We start from the raw sequence: 22,099 nt of genomic DNA, 5'->3' as shown, positions 1-22,099 counted from the left end.
CAGACGTAAAAGTAGCGACTACGAAAATAAGAAATATTCCACGATCTTCGAATGCTCTAGAATCGAAGCTCGCCGAGTTCGTGATGAATATTCTTCTTCGACGAGGAAAGGAAAGCGACATTTGCATGCGAAAACACAGACTACGCCGTGCCGTACCACTCGACGAAGAAAAACACACGACGTTTATCAAATCTCTGAGCAATATCGGCGGATCAACCGACCGACCGACCGACCACCCACGAGATATTTTCGCTAGGGAGGCGATAGACACCTGGAGAGTTGAGTCGAGAGAGTATCTTCTATTGAGAAAGTTCTTCTCGACGGTGGAACGAGCCGAAAGGAAGCTTTCGTGGTTTACATTCTCCTGGGAAGACTTGCTCGTAAAGCATTCGCCGGTGGTGGTAAAATCTTAGGATAGTTAGTCAGCGACAGCGAAGAGTTTCCAGAGGCAATTACCGCGTCTTGTACCGTAAGTTGGTACAACCTCTGGGGAATGGTCGGCCGGTAAATGCATCGGAATACAATCGGACGTTTCGCAACGGAGCCGGGGCTCGATGTCTCATTCGTGAGTCGCGATGAGTCGCGATGGATCGCGACTCGAGTCACGGAACGCGTGCTCGTATCCCGAAAATTGCGGGAAACACGGGGCGAAGCACGAAATGGAAGACGCGAGCGACACGGTTCACCGATCCTGAGACTCGTGTGCACGTGATTTCGTGCCCGCTTCTGCCGTGTTTCATTCACGAGTAGGTGCCCCGAGCGAGATACGATGAATGTTAATGAGGCGGTCGGTCAGCTGCTCGATCCTACCGAAGGAAAATAACGCACGAACAAAATTAAATTTCAGGATACGTATGCGTCTCTCTGCAGAAGGGAGCCCCGCGATTGTCTCTCGCGTTCTTCTACCTTTCCCTCTATTCGTTCGTGTCGATCGTTCTGTTTGTCGTTCGTCGAGAATTCTACACCGTCTCCTACGATCGTGACATCGTTCGAATTTCTATCTCCGCGTGAAAACGCGTCGTTGGGGAATTCGAAGAGAAAAAAGTCGTGAAGGAATCCTCCTGAACGACTTGTTTCTCCTCCCACGCGTCCATCTTCCTTCCATGTTGGTTTCCTAACCTTCAAATTCGAGCAACATGGTCGGCGAGATGTTATCGGGAATCCTCGAATCGGGCCGTTCGAAAGGGAAAATTCGTAATGGAGACGTGCATACGTTCACGAGCAAAAGGTCGAACACGAACTCGATTGCCATCGGGGACAGATTCGAGTTGACTTTATATGTTGTACGGGCGCGCACGTTCGGTGTCCCGTCTCACCCCATGGGACATTGTTCGGCTCCCTTTGCGAAGGCGGCCGACCTACCGGGCCACGACCGGAAGTGCATTATTCACGCTCGATTTTTCGTCAGAGAATCATGCAAAAAATATGTAAAAATTCGAAACCGATGTATGCGTCGCGAGAAAGCGCTACGGAGGCCACCATGGCCGCTGCCCAGGAGATAAAACGGCATGACAATGGCGTCGACCCATTGTGACCTTACGAAATTTTTGCCCTACGCGGGTTTAGTAGGGGACGAACGCGCCCAGCACGATTTCGTCGAATTTCGACAAAAGAATCGGCCACCGGGTATTCGGAAATCGCTAAATCCGAAATTCTATCGATAGATCATGTTTCGGCGTTATTCGGATTCGAACCCTGCAAGATGGGATAAGAGACTAGGTACGCCACTGTAGCGCAAAATTTATGACCACGATTTCTCGGCCAGGCTATTCGTCAGGGACGATCGCGAATCTCAATCCTGGCGTAGCGTCTTGACAGAGTACGTCGGAGAGGAAGGAAGACAGCCTACGAGCACAGTTCGTATTACAGAGACCCCGGCAAGATGTTCGCGTTTTGTCAACGGGAAAGGAACCGACCGAAGCAATTTGTCCTCCGTACGTGCGTTTCTTTATTATTCATCCCATGGAAACGTCCCGCGTTACCATTACGTTTGCCCGTTTATACGTCCTATCAAAGACAATCGGTTCAGTTTCCTCGAGCTCGTTCATTCTAGATCCCGCGATTGCTTTCCAAGTACACCAGCCGCGAATAATATTAACATTCGATAAAGCGAACCTTCTCGTTCCACTGTATTAGCAACCTGTTGACTTTCATATATCCTCGATCAGAGTCTCAAGTATTTATTCGCCTCTCTGGTCGTTAAATCTCAATGGTTTACGCGTTCGATTATAAAATGCGTTTCATTCTCGTTAGCAATGGTGTCGGTGATATTTCTCTGCCCACGTAACCCATAATAGAGACACACGGAACGAACGAAAGAGGCTGAACGAGACTCAAGCAATAAGATGTCACGAACGATTCTGAACTTCCCCGCAATTAGCGATTGCATAAGCGATCTTTGATCCCGACGACGTTGCACCGATTGACGTTGAAGCAACGTCGTGATCACCGCGCCTACCCGCGGAATCCCATCGATAAGACCTCGGCAGATCGAGACCGATCGCCGGTACCCTTGGACACGGGATCGCGGCATTTTGTTCCGCTAGCCTATTGTCATCGATCCCGGCCACGATCCTACGACCCACTTAACACGATCAATTACGCGTACGAGCAATCGGTCCTCGATCCGCGATCCTTGCCAGCAATTATAAACACGCCCGATTAAAACTCGACTCGTGACGCGGTCACGTTGCGTTCCTTTCGAGCCAGGTGCGTTCTGAAACGCAGGCACTCTAATCTGTATTCCCATGGAAAACCGGCCGTTTCGTTTCCTCCGCGATTTACGAGCTTTCTATCCAACGTTCCCGATACCAGGATGAAGAACGCTAGGCGGACGATTGAAATGCGAGAGTAGACTTATCAGCTACTGGCAAATTCCGGCCGCGTCGCCCGGTGGTCGGCAATTAACACCGAACGAAACACTAGCTTTTCCACGGTCCCGATTTCAAAAGGCTCTTACCACATGTATTATGTAGTTCGTTCGAATTTGTGTCCTGGTTCTGTGGAATCGTTCGAGGCACGAGGCTGGATATCGTTGCTCGTAAAAATAGTAACCGAGGGTAATTAGTGTCGATTGGAAGAGTTGCTACGTGTGGCCCCGCGATACGGATAACCCCTTTCCGTTGATTTAACCATTGGCCAGCGAACGGTTCCACTTTAGACCAATCAGCCAACCAACCGACTAAGGTTAATTAAACTCGATTAAAAGCGAAGCGATATCAACCTTCCTCGCGTTGCTTTTCCAAGCGAGCCGAGATTTTCTTTTCGAATCGCGCTATTGTCGCGTTATTGGAGAACGCGGAATAATAACGATCCGTTCCCGGTTTTTCTTGCAGACGACGAACGTGGGCGGCAGCAGCGTAGTGGAAAAGCTATCGTTCTACAACCACACGGAATGCGAGTGTCGAGAGAGAACCGAATACGACACGAGCAACGAGAAACCCTCCGAACAGAGAGTCTACAGGCATCATCAGTCGTCCCCGCAACCTCAGAACATGAGAAGGGCACAGCCGAGAAAACCGTGAGTTCTCTCTTACATCTATGTACATGTACCTGCATCGATCGCTTTCGTACCAGTTCATACGCTTTTCTCCGCCCTTCGCTATTTCGCTATCGGCTGTTATTCGCTCCACCAACGACTAATTTGTAATTTCGAATTGATTAGGTGCCGGTGTCCTTCGGAATTCACACCGAGGATGACGCCCGAAGGCGTCTGCCAGTGCACCTGCTTCGAAACTGACCAGAACTGCATCAAGATCAAGCGAGGAAAAGGATTCTTCTCTCTTCGCGATAGATTGTGAGTAACATTTTTCAGCTACTTTTCTCGTAATAACGACAGTATACGAGTTCATTACGTCGAATTACAGATGCATTCAAAATGAGGAGTGCGCGATGCCGACCTGCGAGTTTGGTGAATACATGGGGCGACGAGGCAAGTGTCCTCGGAAACAAGACAAGTTCGATGCGATTGCCAATTACCACACCAACTTTAACCACCGATACAGAAGCTAGGGAAACAGGAGAGAAAAGAGAGCAAGTGTTAATGAAGAAGAAACCGAGGAGGAAGAAGAAGAACGAACAAGTCAAAAGTGCGTGGAACGCGCGCGACGTACATGAAACGAACGGTGCCATCTTTTCCGAGTACTTTTGCGTAAGACTCGATATATGTATACATATGTACCCCTCCAAGCAGTTATATATAAATGTATCCTGCTATTTTCGCCGTCAACCTTGTCACTATATTTTGTCCTTTTTTTTTTTTTTCTATCGTTACAAGTGGAGAAAAGTTCGAATCGGTGATTGCGTACAGTGATTAGACACATAACGAAGCGATACGATAGTCGATCATATACGTTTCGATATTAATCGCCCTTTGATTCTTCTCGAACAGCAAAGTTTGGATATTAGTAAAAATAGAGAAGCCTCTTGTGTAATCAGTTTACAATATGGTTCGTTATACTCGAATCTTGATCCAGACACTGTTTAAAGATCGAGGGGCACGAATACTTTGATTTTGTAAATTTCAAATAACCAATTTGTTCAGCTGTGCCTGAAATTTAGTAGATCTGATGATAGAGAGAGAGAGAGAGAGAGAGAGAGAGAGAGACGCGACTGCTCCTTATAGCCAATAGCGCTAGCAGCGCCAGTTTTGAAATTTATGACAAAAGACTTGATTGTCATAGGACCACGAGCCTAGTCCGAGATCCTGTCCCTATTCCGTACCAGACGATTCTCTTTGAAAGTTCAATAGATTAAGCGATAGACTAACAAACAGTCGATCGGCTATCTAGAGAATATCGATGGTTGTATACCAAAGCGAAGAAACGGTGAACACGAGAAGTAACTGCGCAGAGACCTAACATAAGTCCGTTAATGTACGCGTTGTTCGTACTTTCCCGCGTGAATACGCCGAGGACATTTAGAAATCGTGCCATAACGTGGCATCCGTGTCCCATTATGTTTATATGTATTTTATAAAAGAGCAAATCGACACGACAGCAAGAAAAAACGAATGGCACGAGCATGCAAGGAATATTTTCTCGACAGATCCACCGCAGGATCATCGTTAACCTATACAAACGACGGACCTTCGAAGTATACGAGAAGAAAAGGAGCAAAGTTGACTCGATGTGTTATTCGAGCCGTGAACATTTCGTATCGCACCCCCTAAACGTGTTTTGTACGCTTTTATATACATTATTATAGTATGTACGTACATAGTAGCCGACTTGATCGTGAAATCGATTTCATAGCCGATCTAGCATTTACGTGGCCACGGAAACATCATGTACAATCGGGTGTAGATTACCATTTCACTTGCACTCAATTTCACTCCTGAAACTTTTATGCGCGTCCATTATGAACTACGATCTGAAATTGTCATTTCAAATATGACGAAAACGTATTCATACAGATGGCATTCAGTCGCGCTATTGACTATTTAATCTTTTACGCTTGATCTGTGGTCGAATGTACACGATGAATCAAGACCGTCTTTTTCGATCTTTTTGTGTCGAATATTCTATCGTTAATCGCGAATATGTACAGAACGCCATTCGACATTCAGCTTACTATTGTACTCGCTACCACTTCTAGGCAATATACATATATAGACGTAGGCAACAAATCAAGCAGTACAGTTGTATAAAGAAATTCATGAGTATCATTTCAATAAAATTTCAATTTACCTGTAAGTAAATTTCGTGGAGTTTCATCTTATCCGGATCGATATTCGATGGCGCTATATTCATCCTAATTACTACGAACATTTTAATAACGCTTCAAATATACACCCCGGTGCACAGAACAGTGAATTATATTTTATATAAAAAATGGCGCGACAAGCTTCTAAAGGTCACACTATCGCCATCTAGTAGTCACGTTAGTAAATGTAGTTTTTCTCCCTAGATACGGCATTAATATTCTAAACACATACTTATGTTGTATGAAATTGTTATACGTATTATTACTCATTTTACATTTCATTTTTTATGTTAATAAATCTTAGACTTATTACAATAAGTACTATTCCTTTCTACATACATATATACATATATATATATATATATACTTTTCACTTAAAATAATCGTTGCCAATCACAGATGGCGATGAAACGAATTTGTCAGTTGTCATTGAGTTTTCATACATTTCGGAGCGTGAAATATTAGAAGTATCAACTTTAATAATATATGAATGAAATATGAAATTTCTTACTTATATACGATAAATTTATTTGTAACTATTTTTGTGAATGATGTTTAAGTTTATCTATCATGTGTAATGTAAATGAAACCGCAATGTATGACTATTGTCATGTAAAATAAATGCACAAACAAACGTGCAAAAATCTACTAAATTTTGTTATTTATAATTCGAAATACACAGAAAGTTCTACGGAACTTGCAAATTATGGAGACTGCTCAAACGTTGTACCTTAACCTCTTTGGTGAGGACAAAATTCACGTTTTGAAGGAAGTAAGTACTACAATGATCAATGGAGTAAGAAATTATTTATTTGTTGAAAAATTAACCCGTATAATTTAGTTGTTGCACGCTTGCGTGGATGAAATATGTGGCAGACCAGGTCCAACCTATCATAAGTTCGTAAATAGCATGGATTGGAGTAAAGAAGAATATGAAGAAACGTATAAATTAATATCTATGCTTCTAAGAAATCCAGGTTCGTTATATTTGACAGAAGAAAAGGTATGTTTAATATTCTCATGAAACTAATAAAACTTTCATATTAGTAAATATAATTCTCTTTAGATGCCACAAGAGTACCATGAATTACCCGAGCAAATTCAACAGAATATATTATCGTGTTTGAAAGTGAGAAGACAACAATTAACAGATGCATTGTTGATGGAATACTCTAAGGAAAAGCACGACACAGTAATTGACTTCGACTGGAGATTAAAGGTAAACTAATAAAAACATTTGTTCGAGGTACATTGCTATTAATTGCATTATTCTTACAGCTTGTAATGGGGTCTAGCAAATTAGCTTCCTTAAGAGAGCCCCTTCTTCAGTTAGATCTCATTCTTGAAAGTAAGGACTCAAAACGTATTCTAGATTTAGAATTAAGCAAAGATGAATTGGACACGTTTATAAATACCATGGAAAATATAGTGCAATGACTCAGATGTAAACAAATTAATTAATAATAAAAGGATTTGTTATACTCGATGTATAATCGCAATAAATTTCCAAGATCAAATAAGTACACGTGGTTTTACACTTGTTTCACAGTTTATTATAGGTTATAGATAAATGTAGAATAGTTTAATTACTATTATAACTGCTCATCGAAGATACTGAAGACTGTTGGTCTGTGTCCGAGGCACTATCGACTCAAAAATCTCATTTACAATTTTGTAGTTCCGACGCGCAAAATAAATAAACGAGGAGGCTTGCGTCGATGGTGCCTCAGCGTTAACGATTGATAATTCGAGTGCACAGATCAGTCGGGTTCAAGGATTTTTTTTTTATTTTTTTCCTTTTTTAAATAAAAAGTTCGCTCTCGTCGCCAAAACTTGCCTCGAAAAAATTTCGTTGTAAAGATCATTACGGACAATATATTTAATGAAAGGTTTACTATACAACTTTTAATTTTACCTCTTTCTCCTTACTCATTATATATCGTTTAAAAATCAATGCCGGTCGCGGGCACAATGAACGCTCGCTCCATTAACACTTACATGTATTCTGAGATTTTGGAGCATTTACATATATGCGCTTTTCGTTTAACTTTACGATCTACGCTACGGTCTTAATAAAAAAAGCTGTCATAGGTAATTATTTACTCCTGAAGATCCGTAGAAACGAATCCGTTTTAGATGGTAATTGTGCATGTCTTGTAATTGTAATTAGGCGATATTTTAGTGATTATTATAAAATTACGAATAGGCTTCCTCGTAAGTATTCTCGTATGGAGAAGTAGCATTCCGAAGGACAAACGCCGAATTTACACAAACGCTTTCTCTATGTCTAGATTATATATCACTTACACTGTCTCGACATACTGTATGTTTCCCTTATCTCGTGTGTTGCATTATACGTATGTACGCATTGGCGTGTAATGTCCTTACATGTGTGTAATTGTATCAAGTGCTCGCGCGTACCAAAGTCATACGTAGAAGTGTGCAGTTCCTCGTTACAACATAAAACCTCTCGATTGTACAATTATAAAGAAAAACAAGGACCGCGAAAGAAATACGAGCAAAATAATCGACTGTCCTTAAAATTGCGATGCGAGTGTTTCATTACTCGTACGCTTTGACATATCTTTTAATAACTTTTTTTCTTCTCGCTCTGCTTTCGTCCATCCTATCTCTCCTCCTTTTCTGTTCACACTCTGGCGAAGAGACATATCCCAAATTATTCTTTCCTATTTCCCTTGTTTCTTTCCTTGACACTCGATATTCACTCTCTCATTTTCTTCTCTCTAGCTCTCACACTCTCTCACGCATTCGAACACACACGCACACCTTGTTCTGTCAGTCTCTGATCTTCCCTTGTTTTTTCTTTTTTTTTTTCTTTTTTTTTTATTACAGCTTTCTTGTTCTTTATACTCTCTCGATATAGCAATACATATGTAGTTACGAGGGGACGCGCCTCGATGAGTATTTTTTTGGAATACGCGATAAACGAAGTTTTTATTACCATTATTTACTTTGTTTTAATTCGAATGTTCGTTTGTATCGCCTGTTCGCCGCGCGATGGTCACATCATACGATTTATGTATAGCAACAGTGACAGGTTCTAATTTTTTTTACACAGCAGGGCCACTTGTTACGATGTTACAAATAAGCACGGCCCACGGTAGAAAATATTTCATTCGTGTCGAAAAAGAACAGTAAGAATTATCTGCTTCGAGATACCATCCGCGAACGGCACTACACATTTTCAGAATCATTTCTTTTTCTTTCTCTTTTTTATCTGGCTCGTCCTCGTAACCCCGTTCTCTTGGATGATACAATCGTTCACGTTTCGTGAACTTTCTCTTTCGCCCTGCCGTCAAATGCCATCTAATAATTATTAATAGGCCTACTATAAAGTCTATATGTTCTCGCGATGTCGCGGTCACATCGTTCCATTTTTTGTTGCTCGTAACGAAAGAACATTATTTTCTGTTTAGTTGCAGGAATGGTCCAAATATACATATCTATATAATATACTTTTTTGGTTTTAACGAGAGAAAAGAACTTTCTTCTTCCCAAAATACAATTCGGTTAGTGGTGTTTATTCGTTTATGTTGTTTTGGTAATGTGCTTCCGCGATAATTTCCTGTAAACAGCAAATAAATTACACGTTCGATAAGAATGTGCATATAAGTATTTGTCGACAAAAATAACTTGTATACTCTACTTACGTTCGTATTACACTCGATGGTTGCTGCCGCAACAGCCTTATCGCTTATGTCCATCTCTTCAATAGCCTTTAACAAAAAAAAAAAGAAAAGAAAATGAGATAACTATTAATAGTTGTATCGTCGAACTACGTCGATATCTTATAAGTAAAGAATTAAACTATATTAAGATGTTAATCAGATGGCCCCTCGCACTTTATTCTTCTTTGAACGTTAAACTGCGTTAATGGTCTCGGAATCGTTCGCGCTAACCCGCGCGAACGATCTGTTGGCGATCATCATATATTGCGTATTTACAACGTTTACTAAAGATAAGAGCGTATAGAGTACACGATCCAGTTGACACGATATTACCTTAGCTACCGATGCGACATCCTCGGTAATGGCTGGGGCAGATGGTGGAGAGGCGGGTACCTCGCTTGGGACGGCTGGTGTTGTAACCTTGATAGCATCGGCTGAACTTTCTGTCGTACTGTCATGAGCCACGTTATTTTCTACTGGGGCCTCGGGTTCAGGAGTGCTCTGCAATGTATATATCTTCTTGTTAAAGGATTCGATCGGAGAAGTTGGACGTCCGCAACAAGTCCAAATCCCAACATGCTACGAGGATAAAAGACGTAAAGGTCGATTCTGTCGAGCCACTTGAGAAACGAACAATAAGGATTATTTTCCCACAGACAAGTAAGTAGATACTCGACATGACTACCATAAGGAAGACCACCAATGTGGCGGGACAGAATCGCTCCTCATGCTTTTCGAACAGCGCAAAGAATTGGAAACCCTGCTGATAAACCCTCGAATAAGAAAACTCTGCATGCGCAATACAAGATGCTAACGACAAAACAGATGCAATTACGGAAAGAGCATATGATAGTATCGATGTCTAATAAATAAGTTCTATGCCATAATTAAGTTCTAAAAACCTCAGCTATTTACGTGTATACAATTAGTTTAAAGTTTACGTCTATCAATGAGATTCACGCTAGAAATTCGTCTAAGTCGAGCGGCTATGTTATATTAGTGACAGCGTTCCGACGAAAAAGAAATTTTCTACGGAAACTGGACTCGACTAGTGCAGCGAATGTTTCTTGCTCGTTTATCTATGTGTCGAGCTACAAATGCTCTACTTTAGCGCCTCGATTCGAATAACAAGTCGTGTTAATATTGTCAAGAAAACCAAGAGGCAAACAACACAGGTGATGGCAGTAACGGTTGTTCTGGTAATGGTTGGTGGTGGAAGCGTCATAGGAGTTGTCAGCAACAGAGTAGACGTGTTGTTAATCACGTTCGACAGAACGAAGGATGCATTCGACGAGACCCTTTCTTTAAAAAAAAAAAAAGAAAAAAAAACGCTGGATCGTGTGTTAAGGACCAGAGATAGAAAAAGAAAGAAAATGAGAGAGTGAGAGAGAGAGAGAGAGAGAGAGAAAGAAAAATAAAGAGAAAAAGGACATATACCATGAGGGGAGAATGTGTTTTGCGACACAATCGATTCTGTTTAGATTTTCTATTCCATATCGTGCATGGAGATACGCCGAGACAAGGATTTTGTCGATCGTTTGGATGAAATTCGTGCAAAAACCCACAGACGTCGATGTGCCAGTCTCGGTCTCATTCGATTACCCTTCGTCGAGAGAACGTCGTAAAGCGAAGGTGAGAAATTGAGATACCGAGGATGATGGTCGATTATCTGGGATTCGATGTGTGGAGGTTTGAACGAAGGTACAAAACGCGATGTGTCGGGCGACAGAGCACTGGACAGAGCATCGGGATATGGGGGAAACGGGAGAAAGTCGATATTTTCAGACTATATTCACAGAGACGATTGGTTTGTGCGGACCGTACGACGAGATACTTGGAACGAGGCGCCACCAAAGGTATTTTGGCTGCCTGAATTCATGCCAGGAGGTTGTGTTACATGTTAGTCACCTGATGGATCTCCTGGATAGTAGTCGACGACGTGGCGTTGTTTGACAACTGACACGAAACCGAGCTCTCTTCCTGCTTCTCAGTCTCCGCCAGAGACTCTGCTAACCTCTCCTTTAATTCAATGTCGGACTCATTGTACGAATTGAGGCTTATCGACACCGATTCCATCTTGAACTCTCGATTGCTCTGGTCGTCGTACAACAGTGTTTGTGAGGAGTCTTTTGTGGATGTTGTTAGGCCAGACGTGATACTGACATTGGACAAAGGACTGGGGCTTCTAGGCGGTATCGGTAGTGTCTCTGTCGGATTTCTTAAACTGGACGCGTTCTCGTCGGGAATTGGAAGCTCGCTATTCGTTTCGGACATATTGAGCGGACAAGAGAGCTCTTCCGGCGGTAAGGGATATTTGAAGGAATCTAACTGTTGGGTCGTATCCTCAAGGGCTGTGGGAAAATTGTCTGTGAGACTAGGAACGTCTTCCAGCCTGGACGAAGCGAGATTCGCTTGAGTTTCGTTCGCGAGATACGTGGTTTGCTCGTTAACAGGACAGGACGGCAGATCGTCTGACATTTTCAACGACGCGTCATCTGCCTGGGGAACGGAAATATCCGCGGTAGAAGATTCGTTCGTCTGTTCCGGCAGTGAAAGAGGAGATCCGTCCACTTCTTGTGTGTGTTGTACGTCTAAAATCTGAGACTCTGTGTGAACAACGGGGGAAGGCACTGTGTTCGAATTGTCCGCCACGTTTACGGTTTCCAAATCAAATTTTTCCTGAGGACTAGGCACAGGTGATTCTGACAAAGGTGGGGGCGGCATGGGCATCGATTCCTCCTCGTTCCTAATCATCTCGGGTGTGTCTATCGCTTTGTCGATAACGTTCTCGATCGTGGAATCGGTAATAGGCGTAACAGGATCGATCACCGCTTCGTTAGAAACAAATGGATCTTTCGATTCTTCCGGTACTTCGGAAATGAGAATTTCTTCCGTAGGTACGGCAACGTCGGGTTCCGTTTCCGTTTCCAATTTGTCGTCCACTTCCGGAATGACTTGGACCGACTCGATATCTACCTTCGAATTATCCGCTACTTCTTCGACGAGCGTTTCCGTCGCTTCCTCGTCCTCCGGAATGACAACCGCTGGCTTTGCCTCTACTAAAATTTCTTCGGAAATCGGAACGGGACCTTCTTCGGATTCCACGATCGCATCAACGGTCAAAACTGGTGGATCGATAACGGCGGCTTCTTCCACTCGCTCGATATCTTCTTGAACAACTTCGTTCGGCTCGATAATCTCTTCGACTGGTTCTTCGACACGTTCCTTTATATTGGCCGATTCCGGTATCTCTTCTCTCTCGCGTGCAACGAACTCCTCCTTCACTACGTTCTCTAGAACTACTTGCGACGTTTCGTTTTCAATCAACTCGCCGCCGTCGAGATTGCTAACTCTATCCGATAACTGCGAAGGTTGCTCGACCTGTATCATTTGCGAAGGATTCGCGACATTTTCATCGACTTTGAGCTCGCAAGACTTTTCAACGTCGGTAAGGGGAGTCGTCTCCCTTACACATTTTTGATCGATATCGCTCTCGGATGACAGCTGTTTCGGTTCGTTAACTGGAACGCTATGAAGACATTTTGCATCACTCTCTAGAGACGGGAGAGCGTCGACCTCGGTAGTCTTATTGCTATCACCGGCGCTAAGCGACTCTAAATTCTTGGTAACATCATCCGGAGGATTAGACGCGTCTGTATCTATCAGCGGCAGAGCTTCTACGCTCGCAGGGATAAGAGTCGATTTTGTTGGGGGTTCGTCGACAGAAGAAATGGGCGGTCGCATCTGGGGAGTCGCATCGAGTGATTCCGCGGCTGGTGTTGATGGGTCGTTACGTTCTGGGCAGAGGGAAGATAAGGCTGGTGGTGTAATTATATCCTTGTCAGCAGCCTCGGCAGGCAGCTTAAGGGCCTCCGCTAGCGCGGTCGCGGTCGCCGCGGCCTGCTGAGCCTGCTGCAAAGGCGACGTATCTATGGGGGTTGGTGGTGGACTGGACGGAGGCAAGGAAGGAATATCCTCACTGGTTTTCCTCTCAATGATAGACGGCGTAGCGACTGTCTGGACTCGGAATACGGAGACTTCTACCGGGTCCGCTATGAACTGACCACCGGCTGGACTGACCTCGACTACTTTTTTCTCGGCCTCCACTTTTTCGACCTCCTCTTTCTTTTCCTCGACAGGGACAAGAGATGGAGCAGAGGGAGTGGGTTCCTCTGTCTTTTCCTCGGTAGGGCTACTAGCGGCCGATGCTGGGCTTTCTTCCTTCGCCTCGGTCGACGGTGCTGGTGCCGCTGCTACAGGGACGGCTTCGTCCTCCGCTGTTGGACTACTTACTGCTGATTTTTCTTCAACCGGACTACCTGCCGTGGCTGATCCATTTTCCGCTTCTTCACCACCCTGCAACATTTTCGTAGAAATCGTTTATACAAAAAAAAAGAAAAAAACGATACGTCGAGTGAAAAGTGAACAATTTCAAGCGTGTTAATCAACGCAATCTTCACGGCAGGCTATACGATATTGTGTTGGAAAAAGAATGCCGATTCATCGAAGCACGATATTATTATTTTTTTTTTTTTTTTATTCATCGTGGAGGGTGACCAACTTAACAGTTGTCGCCCGTGTTCTCGAGGCTGGGGTATGCTCTCTAAGCAATTCGAATAGAAAGAAGGGTGAACAACCTAGCGACTCGTAGACAAGAGAAGTTCACAGACGGGTGGATGTTCCCATAAGGGACATGCACAGGGGTACAAAAATGAGCGAACCCTAGGGTGCCGAGGTACGAACGTCATCCTTTCAGGGGTAGCCAATCGTGTCACTGTGTCAGCGAGCGCTCGTTACGAGCGAGACGTAATTGATTCTGATTTCATTAATAACGTGCTCCACTGTTGCTTCTAAAACGCATATCTGGCATCCGAGTCGAGTTTTCGCTCGTAGAACGTGTCCTCCGAATTCCAAAGAAAGAAGACACTGTTACACCAATAGGTGTTATTCGTTTCTCGATATTCGTTCAACTAAGAAGTACGTAGACCTCGATTCCAGCCATCCTCGCGGCTTGATACAAATAGAAAAAATACGAGTAGAACGAAATCAATTCTTGAAACCGAAGAGGGAAACAGAAACCGGACGTGCGGAACGCAACGCGTGCTTTATCGTCTGCAGACCTCGTATCGATCGGCTGGTTAAGTGAAACCCCTTCTCACCGTTCCTCCCATGCTTTTTCGTAAAGGGTAAGCCTCTCGCTTAAAGAATTACAGCCCCTGAAGGGTTCTACACGAGGGCTTTCTAAAGCGGAGTGTTTTTTCTCAGACGGTTCCGATTCCCGTGTTTCGCCAGCACTGTGTACACAATTTTTTCAAGTAAAGACATTTTCCACGTGAAACGATGCTCTCTACATTCTTCCGTACTATCTCGGAAAATTTCGCCTCTAGCTAGAGACGAAGTAACGGACGTTTACCTGTCGGAGTTTCTCGACCTCGCGATGAACGACTGACGAATCGAAAAGTCAAAGCACTCGCGAATTCGCGTTACAAATTTGGCTAAACTTCAGCGGAAACTAAGTAACAAAAGGACAAGCCGAAGTTTGGCCGTTGGCCAAAATCTTTCTTCAGGCCATTGTCCGTCCTGTGGGTCAACGATAGAAAGGGACAACGCGGTAATAAACTTCCGATTATCTTCGGTTTCTTCTCGCGGCGAAATCGATCGAGCAAACGGTACCAAAACTCGCGTGTCTCTGCCGATGCACCATTGGCTGTCGACCAACTTTGATCGCGAGTAGGTTATAAACAGTCGCAATAACTCTGTAACGAAAGACTAGCGTTAGAGCAAGCAATCAAAGTCCGCGAACGCAGACGGAGGTAAGGGAAAATCTACGCACAATGTTCTCGTTAGCTACTCTAAAAATATATTTACGCGAAGGTTGCAGATTTCGACACTTTGAATCCTCTCCAAGAGTACCCAATCAAATCTTGACTAAGAAAACCCAGCGAGTTCTCCAGAAAATGACGCAACCGTATATCTCGATCGCGGCGCAAATATCGACGAAAATATCGCAATTTGTAAACTTAGTATCGTATAAATTAATATTCGTCGTAATCTAGTTACGATGAAAATTAGGATAAGCTTCGACTACAAGTTTCTACTAAAAAGCCTTGCTCTTCTACTATACTTCGAGTCGTAAACGTATCGACGCCAGACATTATGCTCGTTGATCCGTGCGAATTATCCTACCTTGATATCAGCTGTATAACAGCTGGTACGCGGGTTACATTAGAACTTATACTAGAATCAATTTCCTGTTCCGCAAAAAATATTACCTAGGGTGACGCGTGGCACGGACACGTGCTACCCTCGTGCAACAACTGTCGGTTGGTCCACGTTACGGAGATCTGGCGAGCGCATAAATTTATGGAACGATAGCGATCGGACAGCTTTTCATTCCTGAACGATATGAACCCGGCGCACATGGATGTAAACGCGATATCGTACGGCTATAGCGTGTATTTGTTTACGCTGTTACGACTAATTACTTCCTTCCCATTCGACGAGTGTACGCTTTTCCTTTCCACGAGGAGTTTGACTCCTTTTTGCGTGCGAAAAGAAAAAATTAATGAAAATGCAACGGAGGAACGTGTCGTTAACGCGGCGGAAACGGTCTGTTATGAACACGAGCAGCAAGACTCAGGCAATAAAGGATGAACAACGCGTTCCTAAAAAGATTGGTGATGCATCGTTTTCTCGCGAAACACTCTGCCGTTTCTCTGTCGCTGATTACTCATTGTCCCGGGCTAAATGCGTATATCGTGTAACGTTCTCTCTCGTCCGCTCGTAGTAGGCAAACGCGTTTCTTTCCTCCATCTTTTTCCTATTCTTTCTTTTCCTTTATTTTATTTTCTTCCTTTTTTTTTACTATTTACCGACCTTCCCTAGAATTGAATTACGACAGCGGTATTTATCCGGTTCACCGGAGCGTATCCGACAGTAATATCGGTCTTGGCATGTAAACGGAGCCCGAGAGGAAAGATGCGTTTAATATCCGCATCGAGGCAAATCAACGAGGCTACACACGAAGGCCTAATTATTAAGATAAGAAAGAGCTAAGTATTAAGACAAGACCTTTACTAATTCGCGTACTTACGCTAGGTCACGACCAGAATTTCTGATTTTTAAGTATTCGAGCGAAACGTAAACGTCGGGCAGGAAATACGATTTACGCTAAGAGAAACCTACGATGGGGACGATCGTTGATAACAGAAATATCGATCTCGCACGAAAGTCACGAAAAGCCTAAAGCAGCGTGTAAACGGCCTCCTAGCAAACACGTCTTGCGTGTGTCACGATCCCAAATGGCGCGAGCTTTCTGGTCTATTCCCGTCCGGCGTCCATGGAACGAAACGGGCCGGGCAATCGAATTTTCATGAACGCAACTTGCCGACTCGGTCGAAAGCTCGATAAAGTTGACTAGCTATTAACGAATGATGAATCGCGAAAACGATTCAGGGACCGGCTTTGATCAGCGATCGGTCGTAAATTGAATTTGTGTCACACCGGCAACGCGATTAAATTTCGCGTCGAACACAGACTAATTCGACCAATATTAATTTTCATCTATTCGCCTAACGGTTCTGCGTGGATTAATCCAGCGCATATCACGTTCATTTCGCTCGAGCACGGCTATAATTCGATACGCGAAACCTTAAAACGCGTTCACCCACGTGGAATGCGAGAGGTAAACGAAAGTCTCGCCGAGTATGATCTTTTCGCGCTATTTTCGTTCGAGGCGTTGGTCGACGTTGGGCGTTCTTCTTGAGCTTCGCGAGCCGAGAAAACATTTTGCAAGCTTTCACCGCGTTCGACTCGAGCCTCTCTCGCGGATGACTATTTTTGCATAGCGCGCATCGACGGCCCGGCGCGACGTCGCCGCCACACCGCTTATCGGTGTCCATTTACCTTTCTTTCCGCTGCATGTTCCAACGCATTGAACAATGGACTATTACGTAAAAAGAGTATCGACCAACGAGAGCCCACCGCGGCGCGACGCGACGCGGCAGACATAAATAAAATATTAAGTATTCAGGTGAAACGAGTCCTCCGCCTCTCGTTCCTCTCCTCGGCCGATAACCCGACGAACAATGCGAAATTAACCACGGACCTCGAACGGATACGACAACCATTAATTCCTGCGAACGAAGCCATCTGGGAACGGTTAATCTGCACCGGAAACGCACTCGTTCTGTTTCGGTATCGCGCAACCGGAAGTAGCCCGAGATCGAAGGAAATGTTCGATGGGCTAGCTAGTTCCTGCTGGCTATTCCCACTTCTTTCTCTTTATACGGCAAAATCAAAACTCGACGAGGGTTGAATAGGTACGCGAAGAAAAGCAAACGCTTTCCGTGTCGTACCGCGGTAGATTCGGCCTCCTCGACTTCCGTTGGGACCGCAGCGACGCCCAAAAGTGGAACGTAAGACAAAACTCTTCTGGCTCCTCGAGCGAAAGCACCTGCCACCCGATATACACCACTGCCCACACTTCGCCCCGCCTTCGTGATAGACTCCATCCTTGCAAAATTTCCAGCACTTTCCGGGAAACCAGTCCTTGAAAAAGTATTGCGTAGGTAGTAACGAATCCACGATCGAAATTCTCGCGAACGACCAAGACGCGTGTCGAAACTTCGATAATAAATATTCAACTATTTTGATCTGTATATATAGAAAGCTACCCGAAACGCTTTAATTTCTACGCAACTTTACACTCATCTATTAGTAGATATGAATTGCCAGAGGCGCAACTGATACTCCAGAAAAGAAAATGCGTGCACTCGATGCAAGCAACATGGCAGACAATGCCGACTACGTCTGAATCTGTGAAGGCGTGAAGTGACTCACTCTTGGTCGTGCTTTTTCGCACAGCTTACAATTTGCGATGATCTACCTCTACTTGAAAAATTAGTCGAACGCGATCTTGGTCGTCCGGAAAATTCGTGAAGCAACGTCGAAGATACCTCTGCGTGACACACGCACGCGCACGCACGATCAGCGACGAACGATCAGAGAGAAAGATCCGTACCAACTGTTCGCCGTTGGCGAACTACTCGGGCCAGCCTGCGAGTTCCCGCTGGTTTATATAGAGTCCAACGGAGGATCGTCCCACGTCTCGGAGAGTGAAGAGAGGAGTGTTACTGATACACACGTGGACACCCGGGGAGAGAAGAGGGACATATCTAGCCTGGCTAAGGAAAAGCATAGGAAGAACACAAGTAACCGGCGCCTGATTTACCAAAATCCAAACGAGCAAAACGAATTCCTAGCAAAAGTGTTCGCCACGGGTGAAATAGAGCCGATTTTTTTTTTTTTAAATCGACCGTCCTTCGGCGATGAGACTCGCGTGTCGCGGTAGTTCGCGGTCTGGAACGCGGTGATTTGAAAAGGCAGAGCGGCGAAGAAAACCGACTTTATGCCAGTTGAGAGATAATCAGGAAAATTCCTGCAAAGAGGACAAGAGGAAAGTTGACCCACGTTTCATAAGAGTGTACGTATAAGCTCTCTTGACAGAGAGAAAGAAGGAGTGGGAGCGGAAGAGTTACAATGAAGCAGCGAGAGGGAGTGGAAACCCGTCATGCACCACCTACGCGAGGACGGAGAAACCAGGAAGAGAAAGAGATGCACGAACTGTGTATACCAGGAACGAAGAAAGCTGACGAGAGAAAGAGAAAGAGAAGGAGAAAGAGTGAAAGAGGAAAAAATGCGCGGATTATGGACAGGGAGGCAGTGACGCTCTGTACCTTCGGCGATTCTCTTCTGTAGCGTTTTACCTGGGCGAAAGAAGCAAAGAAAAAGCAAGGGAATAAAGGGACGGTGACACGCTGCATGTGCGAGCAAGGAAAGAAAACGCAAGCGAGTAACAAAGAGGCGAGAGATTCCAGTTTGATTCGTTAGATGAGAACGCGTGACGAGAAACCAGCATGAGTCTGAGAAGAAACAAAAATTCACGCCGCAAAACCACCGCGCATTTCTATTCTTAGATGATCGAAAGAGAAAGGAGCCGAGAGAGGAGCGGAACAGGAGCGAGAGAAGGGAAAAGGGAAGCAAACGGAGACGGGAAAGGCCGGTTAACAAGACAGAAGGGATACCACGACACCGTGCGGTGAGTACGAGGGGTTATTCAGCGTGAATAGCGGCGAAAATTTTTGAGTCGGTTCCAAATTTCTAATGCTGCATGTATGACCTTTAGGCCGCGTTCGTCATGGTGTGAGTCAATTGAATTTTCGAGCTCGAATTAGCCCCGGCGCTACTCATCCGATTACGCTCATCGTTTCAACGCATTTTTCTTTAAAGCGCGATTTTTTACGCGATTGTATACTGCGAATCCTATCATTTGGATCTAGATCGCGATACAATAACAGATTCGATAAGATCAAGGTAGCGATAACTTCTAATTTCAACGCGTACATAATCTCCGATAGCGATTTTGAAAGTCTTCGCGTATTATATCGAGCAGAGAAAGCCGGAATCGTGTTCGATAAGGGAAGGTTCGAAAGCTGATCGTTGATGGCAGCATCGGCCGTGAAGCCAGCGTAGAATTATTCTTGTAGCAGGCAAGAAAGGAGGTAGGTTACCAACCGAGAGTTCTCCGCGAGAAGCTTCGACCGAACACAGATGGAGACGTTCTTTCGCCAAGGGTGGAAATTAAGTTCTCGTTTACGACCAACGTGTTAATTGACGTTAACGATGGAAGATATCGGTGCTGACAATACCGACTCTTCCGGAATCTTTTATTTTTTTTTCGAAACGGCCAAAGAACGCTTCCTTTTATGCATTTTTAACGTTACAACTCCGACAAGATATCGAAACGTAACGATCTTCGAGCAGGAAAACTGTTTCGCTTTGATATTGTAACGAATCGTCCACCATGATTTTTGTCAAGGGTAGGACGCAACAAGGCGATAAATTTCGTTTAAGGGAAATGCAACGACACCAGGCGACAAATATGTCGATTCCATGAAAGGTATCAGCCTATAAATCACTATTATCGGCGTTCGAAATCGACATTTTCCGTATTTCTCTTTCATTCTCGTTATTACGGTCCAGCCCTGTTCATCCTCGCACACCGGCCGATGGTGTTAAAATTTCGTGATTTACAAATCAAAGTTTACCACCGTTGGGAAAGGGCAGGAAACAACGAGAAGCGTCTCACGGGAGCTATTAGCATTCAACCGGCGAGTGCGCTGCTCGAGAAGGCGCGAAAAATATTCGTTACTCGTAAAGAGAATCGCGTGCATGTACCGAGAGCTGTAAGAAGCGGCAAACAAGTGTGGCACGGCGAGTTTACGCGAATCCCGTCAAAACAACGGTATCGTTTTAAAAGCGTTAGCTCGCTTCGGTTCCTGGAGGGAAGCCCCGTTGTTTCGTGCAACAGGAATAGAACGACGTCAACGTGATCGAGACGGCGACGGCCTCAACGCACGCTCTGAGAAGCACGCACCAACTCTCGTACGCTCTCTTCACCCTTTGAAGAGGGTCGTGAAGCGCAACACGACCAGGATGCTACATAGAGAGAGGTGGATATCGATTTTATCATTCGTATACGCGGATTCAACCGCACGAAAGCCAGAAAATAACCTGGCATGGGAAATGCCCAATGATAATCATCGATCGTACAAAAGCAACTTTTTTCGTTTTTTACCGTGCATTGATGCCATACTAGTTACTATAGTATAACGTCGAAAACAAATCACACAAAACTGTTCTATCTCGAAACACCCAGAGAGTGTTCGATCGAGAGGGAAACGGACGGTAGATCGTATCGGTCTAAGGACGTAACGCATGGAATCTCAGTTACGACCAGCTTCCCGGAAATGTCATGGGTCGTGCATAATTGAAAACCGTTGGTACGCGGTTGACGAATCTCACGATGATACGGTAACTACGGTAAACTACTCGATCTCCGATAAATATTTAAACACCTATTCGTGGCTCGATCACTCTCGAGAGCGTTGCATAGCTAGTTCGATCCAACTGAAGAAGAAGAAGTATATGCCTTCCGTTAACCCAATTGCGCGGACATAAATTAACACGCAATCGAGAATTCGATCGGCGACTCGATCGTGTCGACTACGCGCTAAACGGATTATTTTTCTTTCGCATGACCGACAAAGATCGCGTGTACTTACGTTGTCTTGTAAGCTGTTTTCGCGATTGCATCGATCAACGATGAAACCTGAACGGGATGAAGGTGAAAACGCGTTTATCTTGCGATCACGATGGACTATTGTCGTTTCAGACAGGCGTCAGCTTCGCCAGAGAACACGTAAGAATTCCATCGCCGGCGAATGATTTACGACCGCGAATTCGCGGAAATCCCCTTTCTTCCGTTGCTTCGGAATGCGAACACATTTGGAATATTTCGCATATCAGTAAGGGGCTTTCCTGTTAGAAATTTCGCTCGGCGCTGATCGCAGTCTCTTCGAAATTATTTGAGCATGACACGAAAATTGGAAAACTTAAACAACATCGGTATGAACAAGCAAGCACGAGGATCATGACTATTGCAGTTTCGTTAGAAGACATTCGTACGTTTTGCCGAATAAAAGATATTAACGACAAAAGATATTATGCTTCACTACATATAAGGTTCGATAATGGGGTAATTCAGGGATCGATTCTGAAGTCTGAAAATCGAGGTTTTTATTATGAAATGATTGGATAAAATACAAAAGTGAAGAACGATTAATATGCGTCTATAACAATCAATA

At 44.4% G+C, this 22,099-nt stretch overlaps 3 protein-coding genes across 11 annotated transcripts in view; 2 read left to right on the top strand and 1 right to left on the bottom strand.

Annotated features, from left to right (window-relative positions):
* The window catches only part of LOC126914275 (uncharacterized), a 59,679-nt gene extending 53,981 nt beyond the window's left edge, over positions 1-5,698 (top strand). Inside the window, exons 4-6 of the mRNA XM_050717990.1 lie at positions 3,336-3,520; positions 3,665-3,796; positions 3,867-5,698. Of these exons, the coding sequence (XP_050573947.1) occupies positions 3,336-3,520; positions 3,665-3,796; positions 3,867-4,011 (462 nt within the window). The 3' untranslated portion in view covers positions 4,012-5,698. The remainder of the gene's footprint in view (positions 1-3,335; positions 3,521-3,664; positions 3,797-3,866) is intronic.
* A 350-nt stretch (positions 5,699-6,048) lies between these two features.
* LOC126914302 (COMM domain-containing protein 8-like) lies at positions 6,049-7,226 on the top strand. The gene is made up of 4 exons (XM_050718048.1): positions 6,049-6,475; positions 6,545-6,706; positions 6,770-6,922; positions 6,982-7,226. Exons 1-4 carry the CDS (start codon positions 6,410-6,412, stop codon positions 7,138-7,140), a joined length of 540 nt encoding a protein of 179 aa, XP_050574005.1. The 5' UTR covers positions 6,049-6,409; the 3' UTR covers positions 7,141-7,226.
* A 1,210-nt stretch (positions 7,227-8,436) lies between these two features.
* Positions 8,437-22,099, bottom strand: part of LOC126914267 (A-kinase anchor protein 200-like) — a 60,956-nt gene continuing 47,293 nt past the window's right edge. For 7 of the 9 annotated variants that reach the window (XM_050717968.1, XM_050717967.1, XM_050717969.1 and 4 more), the window contains 4 exons: positions 11,301-13,748; positions 9,726-9,893; positions 9,375-9,440; positions 8,437-9,289 (listed from right to left, as the gene is read on the bottom strand). In XM_050717968.1, the coding sequence (XP_050573925.1) occupies positions 9,245-9,289; positions 9,375-9,440; positions 9,726-9,893; positions 11,301-13,748 (2,727 nt within the window). In that variant the 3' untranslated portion in view covers positions 8,437-9,244. Of the gene's footprint in view, positions 9,290-9,374; positions 9,441-9,725; positions 9,894-11,300; positions 13,749-17,749; positions 17,943-18,349; positions 18,516-22,099 lie in introns of those variants that run through there. The other 2 variants (XM_050717972.1, XM_050717965.1) reach the window with 2 other exon arrangements.

Source organism: Bombus affinis, chromosome 3 (genome assembly GCF_024516045.1).
Source record: "Bombus affinis isolate iyBomAffi1 chromosome 3, iyBomAffi1.2, whole genome shotgun sequence".
In the NCBI taxonomy this organism is placed as follows: domain Eukaryota; kingdom Metazoa; phylum Arthropoda; class Insecta; order Hymenoptera; family Apidae; genus Bombus; species Bombus affinis.
This window is presented reverse-complemented; position numbering and strand designations above follow the sequence as displayed.